The 17,826-nt window shown below is 42.3% G+C and overlaps 1 protein-coding gene across 2 annotated transcripts in view; it reads right to left on the bottom strand.

Moving 5' to 3' along the window:
- Positions 1–16,063, bottom strand: part of DCX (doublecortin) — a 108,452-nt gene extending 92,389 nt beyond the window's left edge. The window contains exons 1-3 of one of the 2 annotated variants that reach the window (XM_059158161.1): positions 15,977–16,063; positions 13,766–14,151; positions 5,327–5,667 (exon numbers count right to left, since the gene is read on the bottom strand). In XM_059158161.1, coding sequence (XP_059014144.1) covers positions 5,327–5,667; positions 13,766–14,129 — 705 coding nt within the window. In that variant the 5' untranslated portion in view covers positions 14,130–14,151; positions 15,977–16,063. Of the gene's footprint in view, positions 1–5,326; positions 5,668–13,765; positions 14,294–15,976 lie in introns of those variants that run through there. The other variant, XM_059158162.1, reaches the window with a different exon arrangement.
- Between the last annotated feature and the right edge of the window lie 1,763 nt (positions 16,064–17,826).

The following is a 17,826-nucleotide window of genomic DNA, read 5'->3' on the forward strand; positions in this document are numbered from 1 at the left end:
GGATCTTTTGATAAGACAAACATCATCTTTCCAGCCTTCACTGGCTCAAGAGAAAGTCAAGGGTAAATGACCTCCATCTTGGGGCATAATTTATGGCCACATGGCCTTTTAGATTGAGCCCAATGTTGGCTGAAAGTCATAACACTAGGAGGAGGGAGAGGTTGGCTTTGGGGGAGTTGGAGGCCAGGGAATCTAAGTAAGACCATATGTGGCTGGAGGGGGCAGAGATGATGGGGGATTGGCTACACAAGCAAAATAAAGACATATTCACCTTGAGAAATGCACTCAACATTTTCAAGGTTAAATCCAACTTGTCTTCCTGTATTTTCTGTGATTGCCTTTGTGCTTGCAGCACTCAGTTATTTAGTTAAGCAAGATGGAGCAAGTTTTTTTCTGGAATACTTAATAGCCACTCAAACATCCTCTGTGCTCTCATTTTTCCTCTTTCATCATCTTATGGTTCAAAACATTTCGTAAAACTCCTGTTCTAGCTTCCAAGGCTATGGGTAATCTTGGAATCGGCTTAAAACCCTTTCACATTATTCTGAGACCTACAATTCCCCATCCAAGTAGTTGGTACTAGAAAGACAGAGACAGAGACATAAAATAAATTCACCCAATTTAAAACTGGCCTAACAAAGCTAACACACATACTAACGGCCATATTTATCACTTGGGCATGCGTCTTGAGGCAATGATAAATCTTTGACTGCGCAGACCTTGGATGTGGACAAAACTGAGACCAGAGATGTCAATAAGTGTAGCATGAATATGGATGGGGTGCGGACCAGCTGCACCCCTGTTTAAGATACCAAAAAGCTCAGAGTCTATTATTAAAGCTCTGCATCTCTAATGGAAGCACCATGCTCTGTGCTTCACAGAAATGAATTTAAGGTTAGACTACAGAGCTACTGCTATCAAGTAAACCAGGAATTTGGGTTCTAGTTTTTATGCACCCATGACCTTTAAGCATAAACATGTGGCCTGCTTATAGAAATTAATATTTGGATAATTTTGTCAACACACTGCAACAACCACTCCAGCTGCCAAAGAATAAAAGAGCAACCTCACCAGAGAATTAAAAATATGCATCATCATCTAGACCTTCATATCTTCCCTGATCTCCTGGAAATCCATTACAGCCCACGGGAGTAGCAAGGGTGTTGCCAATTACTCATTTCATTAGCAACTCCTTTAGGTGAGGAATAAATTGAGACCCCTTTGTATTAATGATGGTTAGTTTCCCTGTCTACACAGAACCCAAATATCTCAGAGGCAATGGGTAAGGAAATCTGTTTTCCATACTGACAAAACTTAAGCCCTAAAAAGATCAAGGGCTCCAAAAGCCATCCAGACAAAATAAAAACAGAGAGAAAGAGATGACAGTCCTGTCTTCAGATTCCCCATCAATCCTCGTAAGCCCATCAATCAAATGGCACACACAAGGACAGAAGCAACAGTAAATCTGGAATCATCAACTGGGCTGTTTTAACTGATCATTATTTAAACAATGAGGCAGAAAACCACGTGATTTTTGTCTACTGGGGATCCGATCAGAACAAGGCCAAAATGAAGTGATGGTCTTGATTTCATGATTAAAATGTTCCATAACAAAGAGCCTTGACTGTGCATTGTCCTTTCTGCCTAGTGCCACATTTAGCCAAATACAGACATGGACTATCCAAGCAAGTCCAAGCCATTGCAACACATGGGCCTTCAGCCTGCATGGAGGAAGATCTTATTCCCAAGCAGCAAGAATACCCACCAGTAATCAAAGTGACTGACAGGTGTTAACATTAGAGATGTCATTACCAGTATTGGGGAATGGGCTGGGCTCCAAAATTTTGAGTTTGGCTAACTTTCAGTATATTCAGCACCTATTTTGTAATTAGTAGGTTTGTCCCTGTACCCCCAAATTTTGTTATTTAATGTCCTTGCTGTAACCGCACAACGATGTTTGATTTGTGGGTTACCCCATGCATACCAATCTTACCAGTGAGGTTAGGGTAGTTAGTTCCTAATCATTCAGCATCTTCTGTAAACAGCATTTCCTCATGTACTCTGCAGAATATATATATTACACATATATATATGTATAATATATATATTCTATAAAAAAGGTTTGTGGTTAAATAAAATTGGGAAATCCTGGGTCTAAATTAAATGGGTTTCCTTCCTGCAGGACTTCTCAGAACATTTAATGTGCCAACGAGCACTGTGAATCTCTAAGAAAGGCATATAATTTGCAGCATTTCACCACATTATTTGACCACAGAACTGTTTTATGAAAAGCTGCTGGGGAGCAGGAGATGGGGACAATTTTTAGAATATACTCTGGAAAATGTTGTCTTAAAGGTCTGCCCTCCATGATTTCCAAGTAAGTAACAAATAGGAAGGAGCTCCCCAGGGGCAATACACACTCCTTTGGAAGTCTCCTATCTTTTCTGATGGACAAAGGATAGTGTTTGGGAACAGAGGGCTTCTCAGGACATCTCAGAACATCTATCTGAGCCATATGAGAAACTCTTTGTCAGTCCATTCAATCAACAATCACATATAGAGATTCCAAGGGGCACCTGGGTGGCTCAGTGGGTTAAGCCTCTGCCTTCAGCTCAGGTCATGATCTCAGGGTCCTGGGATCGAACCCCGCAAGGGGCTCTCTGCTCGGCAGGGAGACTGCTTTCCCCCTCTCTCTCTGCCTGCCTCTCTGCCTACTTGTGATCTCTCTCTGTCAAATAAATACATTTTTTAAAAATCACATATAGAGATTCCACAACATACCAGCAGCTGAGCATTAAAAAAAAAAAAAAGAAAAAAAAAGTTTGAGACTGCTTTAACTTTGCACAGTGAAGACAGAGCTTACAGAGATAATAAGATATTAAAAACAGGCCTTAAAAGATAACCCCAGGGGTCCAAGTAGGCAGAGGGAGACTTTTTTTTTCAGGGAGGGGTGAGGGGCAGAGGGAAAGAAAGAGGGAGAATCTTAAGCAGGCTCCACGCCCAGTGCAGAGGCCAACATAAGGCTCGATCTGAGATCATGACCTGACCCAAAAATCAGTAGTTAGACTCTTAACCAACTGAGACACCCAAGCACCCCCAGAGGGAAATATTTTAATGAGAATGAACTATATAGAGAGGCAAGGATGCCTGCCAAGACATTGTTCTGCTCCCCTGAGCACTGTTTCACAATGTTTCTAGACACACATTATGTCATACATTGACATTTTGTAATGTGCTCCCCAAAGAAATGGGAGTCAGTGCTTGAAGGAGTTGGAGAAAACGTGCTGTTCTGTGTGGCTTGCTGTAGGATGAAAATCCACCCATCACTGGACTGGAGCTCGCTCACCTGGGAGAGAGGGATGTTGCTTCATTTAACCTTGAGAGCAACCCCAGAACGCCAAGATGTGGTATATTGCTACAAAGTATTGGAAATTCATTCTAAGAATGACAGTGGTAGAGTGGAGGGGAAAGAAATATTGTTTATTGATATATATGTAAATTCTTTATCAACTTACATATTTTGTATCATTTAATGATGAATTAATTGTATGCATACATATTTACATCTTGTGTTTTAATTTACAGAGTGCTTTCACATTCATTATTTCTTTTGATCTCCAGGAGAATTCTGCGAGCTTGAGTGGTGCAGGTGTGACCAGCCCCTTTGCACAGAGAAGCAGAAGGCTTCGGATAGTTAAGTGATTAGCCCAAGGTCACACAGTAAGTTGCAATATTAATACTAGAAACCAAGTCTTCAGATTCCCAGTCTTATGTCCTTGATTTGTGTTTGTCATACATTACTTCAAGAGACTGAAAGTATAGAGAAGTAAACTTATGCTCAATATAAGGTGAATCTTTCTAAAACTCACAGCTTTACAACAGTGGACTAAGCTGAAATGGTTATAGAGTATACCCTTGCCATAAGCAAGAGATTAAATATCATGGCTTCTCAGGTCCCTGTCAATGCTAATATCCAGTGATCCTAAAATTCCTAGGTTCTATTTCTCCAAGATGAGGTTTCCAGTGATTAAACCTATTCCTGGGAAGCTCCTATTTATTATATACCTGGTCCTCAGGAAAGAGATACTCTTTGAGAGATGCTGAGGAGTTCAGACTTTTCCCACTGTGGGTAAATTCATTGCTTTGGTACAACACACACAAATTACATACAACCAATGATTCCAGGTGTTGCTCAGATCACAAAATGAGGAACAGATAGAGGTCCCAAATTTAGAAATGTTCTCACATACCTGAGTTTGAGTTTTACCAGAAATGTAAAATCTTGAAACACCACGGTCTATGTCAGAAATTTTCGGAGGAGCCATAGTTCTGCATTTGAACACTCATCAGTCACACTGATGCATAGAGTCTGCTTCTTTAGAATCTATCTAGTTGTTCAAACACCAAAGATATTTTAAGGGGTAGAAAGTATGGACTGATAATAATCCACAGTTGTCTTCTCTGATGGGAGACCAGGATTCCCTTTGGAGCCACCAGAACCAGCCACTGTTCCAATTCCTTTGGAACGTATTTTGTCATACAATTACAGCTCCCTATGCTCAAGAGAATGGTGCATCTGTCTGATGGAGACGCCTGGCTGCATTCTTTCCCAGATATTAATATAGGTGGCACTTTAGTAGCATAACCAATGACATGAAGAACCTGATTTGGAGAAGAACAGATGGCAGCATCTTTCTTGGGCTAATTTTAGGATCCTGAAATAGTCCCTTTCTCACACAAAACCATCAGTGGAACCAAATTAAGACAGCTATGTCACATGGAAAAGGGAGAAAGAAAAAACGTGGCCTAGTGTGAGGCAAAGACAACGAACCCAACACTTCAGTGCTCCCCCTGTATCTGAGTCCTTTCATCAACTATGAGGGGTTATTTCAACCTCTTTTCACCAGAATGGACACAAACAAGAGACTGCCTCAGAAGAAAGGAGCCAACAAATCTTATTTTGAATCATATGCATCGGATGATCAAGGTTGCATTGCATAATAGCTACATTACTATTCATAAGAATGTGTAGGACCTAGATTCTAGGTCCTCTGCTTAGCAGACCAGAAATTTGAGGTTAAGTGACCATTCAACTTGAAAAAACAGAAGCAGAATGAATTTCAAAGGCTCAGACATATGGTCCATTGCTTGGTCTGCTGAAAAGACCTTTCTTCCCAGGGAGATTTAAAATATCAGGTAGCGATAATGGAGATGGAGGAAGAGACCCCCCCCCCAACCCACCCAAAAATGATGCCTCAGGTACAGGGTGGGCATCCAGGTATCTGGCACAACTGAGAAGAAGAGTACTTTGAAAAAAAGTGCTTACCTGTTTTCCATCCAGTGTGTAGAGTTTTTTGACAACCCCAGTCTCCAGCTTGATGGCTTCAGTGATATCAGTGAGGACTTGCTCAAAAGAGTGGGCTGTCTTCTTGTTCAGAAGCACACGTACAGCCTTCCGAGGCTTCACCCCACTGCGGATGATGGTCACCAGCTTGGGGCGCACAAAGTCCTTGTTCTCTCTGGCCTGGGCACTATTGCTGCTAGCCAAGGACTGGGGGGCTTTCATATTGGCAGAAGTCTTCACGTTGACAGACCAGTTGGGATTGACATTCTTGGTGTACTCCACCTTTTTAAAGAAGTTGTCTGAGGAACAAACGTAGCTTTCCCCTAAGGGAAGAAATAAGTGGTAATTAGTTGAATAGCAGATACTTGGACTATTATAACCAAACTAATGCACACTGACCTTGGAGTAGGACTTTTGGATATATGGTGATAGTAACCAACCGTAGGCAAAATTTCTAATTGGACTGTCTCTCTAACAACTCACCTCGTTTCAAATTCAAGGGCAAGTCATCAGCAAAACATTCTTCATTACAATGGCATACCTAAGTTGACAAATGCTATAAAGCTAAGGGTTTCAAGGACAATGAACACATCTAAATATAATTGAATAAACCAGGTTCTTAAGCTTTGTAGGATTTTATTGCAGTTGAAATGCCTATGTCAGTTTCTCAGATGTTTGTTAATATCTAGGAGGCATTACTGGAGTGTTTTTAACATGTCTCTATTTCTTAATGTTCCTGTCCTGTTTCTGAACTCACAGCCCCATTCCATGGTTATAGTATAAACCAAAGAGAACTCTCAGAATGAATACAGTTTATTCCAAGTTAAAGTGACCCAAGTGTCCTTGCATATTGGGCATAGAGTTCATATTTGTCAAGAAGCCAGGTTGTCCTTTGCACAGAGTATATGGCTAAGTAGTAGAATACTGAAATGTGAAATGTGTGTGTGTATGTGTGTGTGGTGATTATGTATGTGTGTATAGTTGTGTCCTTTACTGCTCACCTCCAAACCCAAGTGGAAAAACTGTTTAAATAACAACATGTACACACACACACATACACACCGCTGCTTGTGTTTGCAAATCTAGTCATTGCTTGAGAAATACTTTCCTCTGTTTCCACCACCCAACCCTCATCTTTCCATTTTCCTAAACACTACACCCTCAATCTGTGTGTTCAAGGCCATCTTCACCAGGGCTCACCCTTGACTGCCACAAGTAATGAGGTGGAGATGTGAGGATACATTATACAGCCAGATTTATGGATTGGAGGAATCTAGTATAATTTTCACATTTACCTTGGGCTGGAGGAAATGACTAATACAGCGGAAGAAACACAGGGGCCAGAGGCAAGGGGCAGGAGCGGGGGATTAGACACCTGGAACTAGAAGCTATAGAAAAGAGGAAGAGAGGTAGGCTCAGCCTGGGGGAGAGAGAGTATTGGAAAATGTTTCGTAAAACACATTAGCCTCAAGGTATACAGAAGTTCATCCAGAGGTTGAGCTGCAGAAAACTAGTGTGAGTTAATCAGGCTTAACTCATCAGTAATAACTCTAAATAAATAAGTAAGAGAACCCTGGCCAGGGCAAAGAAAGCATTAAATACAATTATAATCTGATGGCTCTTCCTTTGGTCTCAGCAGGAGAACCACACAGGGACATTCAGAAGCACTGGGTTGATAATTTACTCCTTTTGCAAATATCGATTGCTTTGCTGTAGCACCAAATCCTTTAAGTTGTGTTAATTAATAAATTTCTCAGTTAGTGAGGAGAGAAGATTCAGTCAGATTCTCTAGGGCACTTTTGTGGACATTTATGTGTATGTGTGAAGGGGAAGGGTGAGGGGCTTCCAACACCGCCTTGAGTCCCAGAGGCTATTAGTCTTCTGTCTTGACAGGATCAAGGGATGGTTTATAGGTGAACATGGGCATCCTCTCCCACTTGGTGCACATGCGCGTGCACGCACACACACAGACACACACACCCCTCTGGGATGGAGTAGTCAAAGAACTCAGCCAAAAGAAACCCTAATTTCTCTGGCTCCCTTGCTGGCTAATCCAACCTAACCCAAGTGATTAGAGGCTAGGGTCTTTAGTTTGTGACTTAAAAGGGTGAAGGGGGCCTTTAAATTTCATCTATTCACAGCCAATATCCCCTACACCCTAGAAATGGCCCCTCACATTAGCATGCCACCAGATTCACAGGTACCTTCCAAGAGGCCAGTGCCTTTGAGTCAGATGTTTTCCATAACTTGTCAAGTACTTTAAGACTCTGACAACTGGTAGTGTAGAAATGTGTGAGGCTATATATTTATGATTTCACTCATCTACAGTCTCCTCTAGAGAGTCAGCTGTGTAGCCCTATTGGGACTCCGGACGTATTTTGCTCCCATCTCTTAAACCTCTTAAGCCTCTGAACTATGAGTATGATTAACCACCCCCAGATGAAAATGAACATGATGGCAGACAGCTATAGTATCATATGGCACCAGGAACTTTCCGGAAGGCCCAGCTCTCAGCCAAATCTATGTTGCAGTCCTTCCAACAGTACATTTTAGTCTCTCCATTCTCTCCTTTTGGCCCCAATATGGAATAATGGAAAAAGAACAGCTGATGTGATGTCAGTAGGAATGGGGTCTCCAATACACAGTTGTGTGTCCTTGGGCAAGTTACCTAACTTCCCCTGGCTTCAGTTGCTAGTCTGCAAAGTGGGAATGATAATAACAGTACCTACCTCACAAGGTGGGAGCGAGGCCCAAATCAGATGGTGGCTAGCAAGTGCTGATCCCAGAGCCTGGTGCACGGTAAGCACTTGATAAGACCCACCTCTCGTTATCATTAAACCCCTAATCTGAAGGAATGGAGAGAGAACAAGAAAGAAAGAGCAAGGAGGAAAGGAGGAAGAAGGGGCTGAGAGAAAGGAAATTAAAAGAGGAGGAGCAAAAGCCCAAGGAAAGAAAAGAGAAAGAAGCAAAGGCAGCCATCTTGGAACTGAGCTATGATGGTTACATAGTATGACCACTGCCCAGGCCTTAAAGATAAGGATTTCCTTCTGGTTAAGAGGAAGTGTCTGGTTGCTGAAAATGCCATACCCAGGAGCTCAATGGTTAACCCCAGAGAAGCCACTTGCTGCCACTGCCGATGCACACTGAGGGCAGGATATTTTGTAAGACTTTATTTTTTTTAGGGCCATTCTAGGTTCACAGCAAAATTAAGGGGAAGGGGCAGAGATTTCCCACATGACCCCTGTCCTCACACACGCATAGCCTGCCCTGTAATCAAGCAGCCCCTACCAGAGGGCGGGATATTTATGGCAGTTGAGGGCAGCATCTTGGAGAATCAGACAGACCTGAATTCTGGTCCCAATCAGGTCTTTATGAGCAATGTGACCTCAGGGAAATCACTTAATATCTGAGTCCCAGCTTTTCCATCATCAAATTGAAGGTATTACACTAAGTGACATCTCAGTCCCCTTCCAGCCCTAAAGGTCTATAAGAAGGAATTTTCTTCTCTTTTCCAACCCCAGAAGGCAGTAGAAGGTAAAGTTATTACGGTCATTAAATGTTAAAGAAATAGGTGTCTACTACTGAGGACTCTCCACTTCTACTACTAGAAAAACATCAAAGGCACTCCTTCTCTAGACCAAGGCCTCCTTGTTCTGATTTTGCAAACATCTGCAATGTCTGCTGCCAGAGCTCCATGCTTCCTACACGCCCAGCTCCCTGGCACTTGGAGCTGGATGAGGTGTGTTTCAACATTACACAGCTGGGTTCCCATCCTGCCACAGCATCCAAGGGCCACTTCCCACCCATAGAAAGCCTAGAAGGCAAGCTAGCTTCAGAGGCAAGCAAGGCGACAATTGGCTAGAATTGACAATCTGCTTCAGGATGAGGGGGTAAGGAAATGAAGTCATGGAAGTACAGCTGAAAGTGCAGGAAGGGAGCAAGCTGTGGGCTCAAGATGATCTAATATCTACCTCCATTCACTTTCAGTAGGCCCCATTTTCAAAAACATTTAATGCATTCATGTTTCCTCAGTGCAGAAACACTTCTGACTGGGCTTTCTCCTCTTTGCCAGGGTTTCCTCACTCAAGAAGGAAAATATTAAATGATACTTTATTGTATCCTCATATCTATTAATGATGTGTCTCTCTCCCAGGTATCTTTAAATCCTTCTCCTTGGCGATGTGCCTGCTTTAGTAGCTAAAGGATAAATTAGTGGGAGGGTGGTTTCATCTCATCTCATCTCTTTTCAAATGAGATATGGCAAAGGAACTGGATCATAACTAGTGTCACCATTCAACTCAGATTTTCCAACAAGACAGTCCCAGTTGGAAATATTCTGTCCCATGGTCCATGTAATAATGCTCAAAACAGTACCCCTAAGATTGATATGGGTACTCACAAACAAGGAACTGGGGAAAGAATTGGTCAGGAAAGGAAGGAGAATGACTTAGAGATGGAAGACTAAGCAACACAAAAGGGAAAGTCACTGGTGGGTTTCATTCATTGACCCACTGGGAATATGACTAATACATATATGATCACAGCCTTCATGGCTTCACTGACTCTTTGTGTACCCAAGGAGCTGTGGAAAAGCTGATGTAAATAACCTGATTTGGGCCCCAAACTTTCCCCTTTTGACTTTCAGTATCTAACAGACAGTAGACTAGAGGTATTAGACAAGGAGTATCACAGGCCAGAGTGATTATTAACCCATTGTTTTTTATTTCATTTTATTTTAGTCTAAATATTTAACAAAGCGGCCATTTGAAAACAGTATGTTCTATGCTCCATCATTCCTTTAAGATCTAGAAAACAAAAAAGCAAAACAAAAACAAGGCCTTCTGTACTCCTAGGAACTCCTACCACTGTAGTTATCTGAAAGGAACCTCAAGATCACCTAATCCAGTATTTCTCAAGTTTAAGTGCTCATAAGAATCATCTGGGAACATTTATAAAAAGACAGATTTGGGAGCCCTAACCCTGGAGATTTTGATTCAGTAGATCTGGGGTGTGACCCAGGAATTGGTATTTTTCCAAGTCTCTGAAAGTTTGTGAAAGGAAGCCAGGTTTGGGAACCTCTGGCCATTCCAACCCTTCACTAGCATCATCATTACTTTTTTTTTTTTTACATCACTAACAACAATACCTTGTAGCTATAGTTACAATGTAGTTATCGTAACAATACCTTGTAGCTATAGTTTTACCTTGTCAGTATGTTTTTCTATCTATTTCTCATTATATCCTCTCAACCACCCTGATAGATAATGAAGGCAGGTGTTACTAATCTCTTTCTACATATAAGAGTATTACAACAGGGACACAAGATGTGGCCTATACATGCAATGGAATGTTATTCCTCCATAAAAGGGAAAAAAGTGCTGATACAAGGCACAACACAGATAACCCTTGAAAACATTTTTCTAAGGGAAGGAAGCCAATCACAAAAGACCACATGATGTATAATTCAGTTTATATAAAATGTCCATAATAGGCAAATCTATAGAGACATAAAATAGGTAGGTTATTGCCTAGGGTTGGAGACAATGAGGGAAATGGGCAGTGACAGCTAATTGGTAAAATCTGGGTGAATAAAATGATCTAAAATTAGATTACAATGATAGTTGTACCACTTGGTAAATTTTCTAAAAATCATTGAATTGTACACTTCAATTGGTGATTTTTATGTTACACAAATTATACCTTAAAATGGTTGTTTTCTTCAAAAATGCTGTTTTGAAAAAGAGAAGGTTATTCACAGTGATGAAAAGGACAGACCTATGGTCATGTCGTTAGCAAGCTATAAACAAGGACAACTCAACAGTCATAGATACCCTTTACTGAGTGTTACTCTATGCCAGGAATAATAGTACACTTCATGCTCATAGTCTTATTTAATACTCAATTAGTTATTTCCACTTTACAGATGAAAAACTGAGGCTCGAGGAGTCTAAATGGTTTCCCCAAAATCACACGAGCTAGCAAGTGGCAGATCTTGGATTGACAATTTGATTCCAAGGATTTCTTTTCCTGTGATAACCTTCTGCCTCTATGACTGAACCAACTAACTCAGACTTTTCATCAGGAATCTTTCCAAACTTTTCTAGTGTGAAGTCTCTTGGGGAGCAGTGTGTATGAATGTCTTTAATCTTTCATTCAACCTCTTCCAATGGTGAACAAGGCGAGGGACTTTTCTCCTCCACTTCCTAGAAGGGAAGTTCGAAAGGACAAAACAGGAGAGAAACGACCCTTCCCTCTTTACCTTGCTTATCCAAGTACCCTTTCCCATCTGACTCTGCAACAGTGGGAAAATGGGTCACATTTCTCAACACTAGCCTAGGGATACCTCAGAATTTCCTTGACTGCATGGGCAGTACTCAGGATTGGGAGGGGGTTGAGGGCCACTACAGCTTGTGGTTGTAAATGCTATATGAATAAATCCAACTGAACCTTATTTACATTCTATATAACCCAGGATGTACTACCATGCATCCAAGGGAGGAATCCAATGTAGCAGGACTCCAAAGTGTCAGAAGAAATGGTGCAGTCTTCAAAATTACATTTATTATCTATACTGAACTGAGATTATCACAACACACACACACACACACACACACACACATCCAGGAAGAAAAAGCAGTATCAAGGACTTGTCCCTGAGCAAGGTATGTTTAAAAAAATGGATTTGTGGGGGGAGATGTGTGCATGATACTTCTCATATATCAGACACAAGAACATTCTAATTCCTACTCTGAATACAATGTCCCTGGGTTCAGAATTCTGCCCTGGCATCTGTCATGGTCTTTAAAAAATCACAGCTAGGGAAAATGAGGACACACTGGGTGATTCAAAGTGCTTTGTGACAATTATTACAGAGACACCCCTCAAATTCACCCGAGATATGGATCTCACGGTAACAATACACACACCCTATCAATACTATGTTGGACAGCTCCCTTAACCTCACTCTGAGTTCTCCCAGTTTGCCCTGACTCTCCTTCAAGGCAAGGGCTAGGATAGTCAATCCTTGGATGTGCAGAAAAATCCTAGGATTAACCTCTGCCTGGCCATCCAGCACACCGTCCACATGGTCTAAGTCTTCTCAGCAATGTTTTTCAAAGTCAGCTATGTGGCAAAACCTCAGACTTGAATCCTGAGACCCAGATCCAGTAGCTGTAGGGACACTGTCGTATAGAAGTAACTGGCCCCAAATCACTTGACCTGACTTGAGAAACAGCAGCTATGTGTAAGAACATGGTCTCGTGCAACGGAAGCCCTCACGCTCCTTTGTCTGAGAGCACAAGAAACCTAGAAGCAGAGAAGAGGAGGCGGGGTATTCCCACACCAAGTCATTTAATGTGCTGATTCCTATTCCCTGTTGGCTGTTTCATAATTTGGTTTCCCAAGAGATCTGCCTGCTCTAAGCTCACCTGTGCCGGGGAATGGAAGCAAGGGGTGGGGGAGGAGGGAGGGCTAGAGAGTCGGAGAGAGGTCTGGGGAGGGTTATTTGCATGATCAGTTGCTTACATGTTATAGCCATTTAAAAGCGGGCATAGGGAGGCATCCACAATATGAAAGACTCGAAGAAGTAAAATATTAAGCACGTGTCCCAAGATCTAAATATTTTCTAAATAACCACCAAAAAAAAAAAAAAAAAGGTGTTGTGAGTGAGCAGGCTCTGGTAAGAGCAGAGACTTCTCTCATTTCTAAGTTCTCAGCAACCTTATCATAACATTCAATTGTAAAACCAAAGTCTAGAGACGCTTGAAAGGAATTTAGGTACAGTGAGTCAGTTCCTATTCTAATAGAAAGAGTCTTTATTAAAATACCAGACATACCTCCTGCTTTCTTTGGTATTTCTCTCAATGACCTCAGCCTCAGGGACACACCCCAGAGTGGGCTTTTTAGAAGCGACAGCTGAGCAGTGACCACTTACCTAAAAGTATAATCCTTTGTGAATGTGACCAAGAAGTCCTGTTTTTAGGAGGCAGGTTTCCATGTGTTGCAATGTGCAAATAGCCTCTCAGCAGTCCAAAGGATATTTGGCTATCTTTCTGTGAACCCAGCCGAGGTTCCTTCCTCCTTTTACAGCCCTAATGAGTCGTGGTCTGCCTCAATAATGCTACTTAGAATTAATTATGAGCAAGATCTAGAGTAAATGACACAATTCAGATTTCCCTTTGTACCCCGACAGAGAAGCACAATGCATTGTTACCACCATCCACTATCCAATGCCAGCAGAGACCGAAGGCTGGGAAGGCTAATGGCTAATGGCCCTGTCAATGCCTACAGACTCAGCAGTAGCAGCATCAACTTGGCGTTCTAACAAATCTATCCCCGTTTTTTCAGCGCACTCCAAGAAATGTCAGCATGGCCAAGGATGCCACCCCCACCCCCCACCAAAAGCCACCACCCTTGTTTTACCTTCCTCCAGTTCATCCATGCTTCCGATCTTCCTGGATCCATCAATGGTGTAAATGTAACGCACTCCCTGAGGCAGGTTGATGTTGTCAGACAGAGATCGAGTCAGGTCAGCCAGCAAAGCGTCAAAGCTGCGAAAACGGTCAGAGGACACAGCGTACACAATCCCCTTGAAGTAGCGGTCCCCATTGCGGTAGAAACGTACCTTCTTGGCTTTCTTCTCATTGCTCAGCGCCTGCAAGGTTCTGGTTCGGTAGAAGCTACAATGGGCACTGTGAGTGGGGCTGGGCAGCCCATTCATTCGTGAGCCTCGCATGTTCCTGGATGTCTTATCTCTTTCATCAAAATGTCCAAAATCAAGTTCCATATTTCGGTGGAACCTCAGACACCTGAGTGTTGGACAAAGGGGGGTGAAAAGAGGCAAGGAAAAAGGGGAAGAGGGGGAGAATTCAAATATTAGCCAGATCCAATTTTGCAATCTGCTGCTTGTAAAAAGAACTGGTTGAAAAAAGCCCGTGACCCATCTGCTGCTTGCCCCTGACCTGCAGGAATATTGATCTTAATAGACAAGAAGGAGGGGCTGGGGGGTGCTGCTGTGGTGGGGGGTTGGGGTGAGAGATAGGGAGGGAGGCACTCTGGGCGCTGTTCCAAACAGGGGAGAGGGAGGGATTTTGAAATCGCTTGAAATCCTGGGACTTATTGACAGTGGCTCCTATCAAATTGTAACTTCGGGCTAAATACATTAAAACTGGCATCTGTTTCCTCACACATGCCCACATGACTAACAGTTGTAAATGAATCCATAGCCCGACAAAATCCCCTTGAAGAGAATAGAAGGCGCTGGCTGACGTTCACATCTCCAGTTTAGGAAGCAATCTTTGTGCCTCAGTAAAAGGACTACGGAAGGGGAGGTTTTTCTTTTATTCCAAACCCCCTTGCCTACTCTAATGTGTGCATCCCTCCCCACTCGACCCCCCAGAATAAACCAGGATTCTCCTTTAAAGGGACAGCCTCCAGGGAATAGCTGGTGTCTTTGTACTATTCATCGAACCCTTTCCCCACCAAGCTGGGGCAGCTATCCAACATTCATAAGAAATAAGATGGGGAAAAAAAAGGATTAGAAAAATCAGTTATTTAAGAAGTTATTAGCTCTGCTTTCTCCCTGGTACCATTTGGTCACAAAATCCTTTCCTTTCTTTTTAATTTTTTTTTAACATGTGTTCTATCCCTCCCCAACAAGGCAGCCGCACCTCTTAATGGAATAATTCAATCGTTGAAAGATTCCCAAGTGAGTCCCTGGGAAGCATATGGGACCTTTCGAAACAAGCACACCTTTCATTGTTCTGGTTTTCTACGCTGACCGATGGGGCATTTGCCCCTCAAGGAAGCAATTCACCTCCAAACTTGCCTATTGCCCAGGTGCTTTAGCTGAGGCAAAAGATGGTCATTTGTCAGATTTGCTTTATCCCCTTCTGCTGAGCCAGAAAGAGAGAGAGAGAGAAAGAAAAAAAAAAGAAAGAGAGAGAGAGAGAAAGGGCGAGAGAGAAACAGAGAAAGGGAGAAAGAATCAGAGAAAAAGGGAGAGAAATCCAAACATGAAACCAAACACAACAGAAGCCTCGAGCATTAGCAAAGGTAGTGACCACAGCCTAGGAACCCAACTATTAACATGCATCTCACAGATGGGGATAAAAGGACTCACAGAGCAAGCAGGGCTCAGCTGCTACACACTGCCACATCAAGATATTTGCAAGGGACCAGGAGGACAGGAGATAAAGGAGGACTGGTGCCTAGGAGGTTTGCCAGGCTTGATCCCCCTTTTCTTCCAATGTCACCATGACCTGTGCTGAGCTCAGCATTGTCTCTGTCAGACAACCTGCAGTGGTGAGAGACCCCACCTCCTCAAGACAAGTAGCAAGCATTTCCCCGGGCATGCCAGTAACACTTGGCTTTGCTTTAGAATCACGGGTGGTATTATTCTAAATCAACATCACAGTGAAAACAAATGAACATCGAACTCACTTTTCCAAAGGAAAATCCCAGGTAGAGGCTGAGGAAAAAATCCGATAGAATAAGGCAAAATAAAATTTAAGAAGAAAAAAAAAAAGGAGAAGGAGAGAAAGAGAGAGAGCTAGAGCGAGCCCTTTGCCTTGTGCTTTTACCGCTTGGCATCTGTTACATTCTGCCTGAAAATCACTGGAAAGCCCCACTCACCGGTTTTCTGCTGGTTGGGTGGAGATGCTGAGAGAAAGAAAACCAATCTCTCTATGCCTTTGTTGTCTGAGCTCCAAGCAAGAAATTCCTGCCAGGGTGGATAGATGCCTTCTAGGTCCTAGTGCCTTGTCCAGCTTCTCCCCTATAACTCAGGCTTAGTGAATCCCCCCAACTCCTATGATTAATTACATGCTTTTTTTTTTTCAATTCACAGGCTGCATTAACAGCTAGAAAGGTTTCATTTATAACCAACAGGAAATTGCAGGGTGGCAAAAAGATTGCACAGGCAAGTGCAGAATGTTCTAATGAGCAATGTGCTAGCCCCCCACCCCCCCCCCCCACACCCTCTTTTTTAAAGAGAATTGGCAATTTCATTTGGCCAAAACCTTGTCCTAATCTGCCTGGGGACCAGACTCAGGCAGTCAAACCAGGCATCTTAGAAATTGTAGCTCTCTGCCTCTCACCTTCTTGAGACAAAACAATCTAACCTTCGTTAGAAGGTTAGATTGAAGACATCTTTAGTTCATCCAACAACTGTTTTTTTTTTGTTTTTTTTTTTTTGTTTTTTTTTTTTTTTAAATAAGGTCAGTGGTGTAGACTACAAGGAAGAACAAAAAAGACAAGACAAGGGAAAAGATTTCCAGAATTTCATGGGGGATGATGTTGGCAAAAAACCCCAAAGACCTTTTAGCTTGCTGCAATAACCTGGTTAATAGGATCTGTGGCATTTACCTATGAGAGTTTGTGAGTTCAAATCCAACCCAGAGACCTTTCCATGGCTACAAGATAAACATTAATGGCTCCTCAAATTTCCTGTTGGTTATGAAGTGTCTTCTTTATATCAAATATGTTAGAAAAGGGATGGAAGCAACCACATTAAATGTATTAAATCAAATCAAACTATAAGAAAAAGAAGGGAAAGGTGAGAGAGTAAAGGAGGGGCGGGCTATCATCTTCACTAACAGAGGCTATGTGTATTAACAGGCAGAGTCTTGAAACACCATGACTCCATTGTTGCTTGGCTTCCAGAAAGCTCAGAGCTAATAGCAGGCTACTTAATGATCTTCTATATGATTCCTAATACAATTCACCCTCCTCTTTAGATATAGCTGTTGATGACTAGGTAAGCATTTTTTGATGCATGTGTTTTACTATAAGATGCCTCAAAGCAGGATTAAAAAAAAATGACATTCCTTTTCGGGAAGGTGTTGGCAAAGGAAGCCTAAGCTGTCCATGTCAGGGGGTAGACAGCCCCCATGTGCAACCTGCCTAGTCAAGGTTGTCCACCTTGCTGTTGCTCTTCTGGCTGCCAAATATCTAGCTCAGGGAACCGCCTGTGTCTGATGTGTTCTCTTCCATTTGTCTCTGCCTTACATTGTGGCCATCTCCAGAAAGATCAGGATTATTCAGGTCAAGGGCAGACACAAGGTATAAGGGCAGGAAAATATGGAAATTCTGGACAATAGTTGTAGCTTTCTGGTCCAGCAAGGTCAATGTCTTAATTTTTTTTAAAATTGTACATCATAAGTGTTTCATAAATATAGGGTGATTGGTATTGTATCAGGACTCAAATATATATATTTTTTTATTTCCTGGGGAGGATAGAGGAATGGATGCGATGATAAAACTTAAACATAAAAGGTTTAGAATAGATTTTAGAAGGGATTTCCTCATGATCTAGACTTTGCAACATTACTGTGGAAGCTGCAGGTTGTCTTTAGGAGACCATCTGAGGTAGATGATTTTGTGTTTATATCCATCAAAGAGCAGACAGGTGAACAAGATCAAGGTTTCCCCTTGTGAGGTATGTGGATGTTAATGGGTGGTCTTTAAAAACAGACAAAAATGGT

The sequence above is a fragment of the Mustela lutreola genome, chromosome X (assembly GCF_030435805.1).
Source record: "Mustela lutreola isolate mMusLut2 chromosome X, mMusLut2.pri, whole genome shotgun sequence".
Lineage (NCBI taxonomy): Eukaryota > Metazoa > Chordata > Mammalia > Carnivora > Mustelidae > Mustela > Mustela lutreola.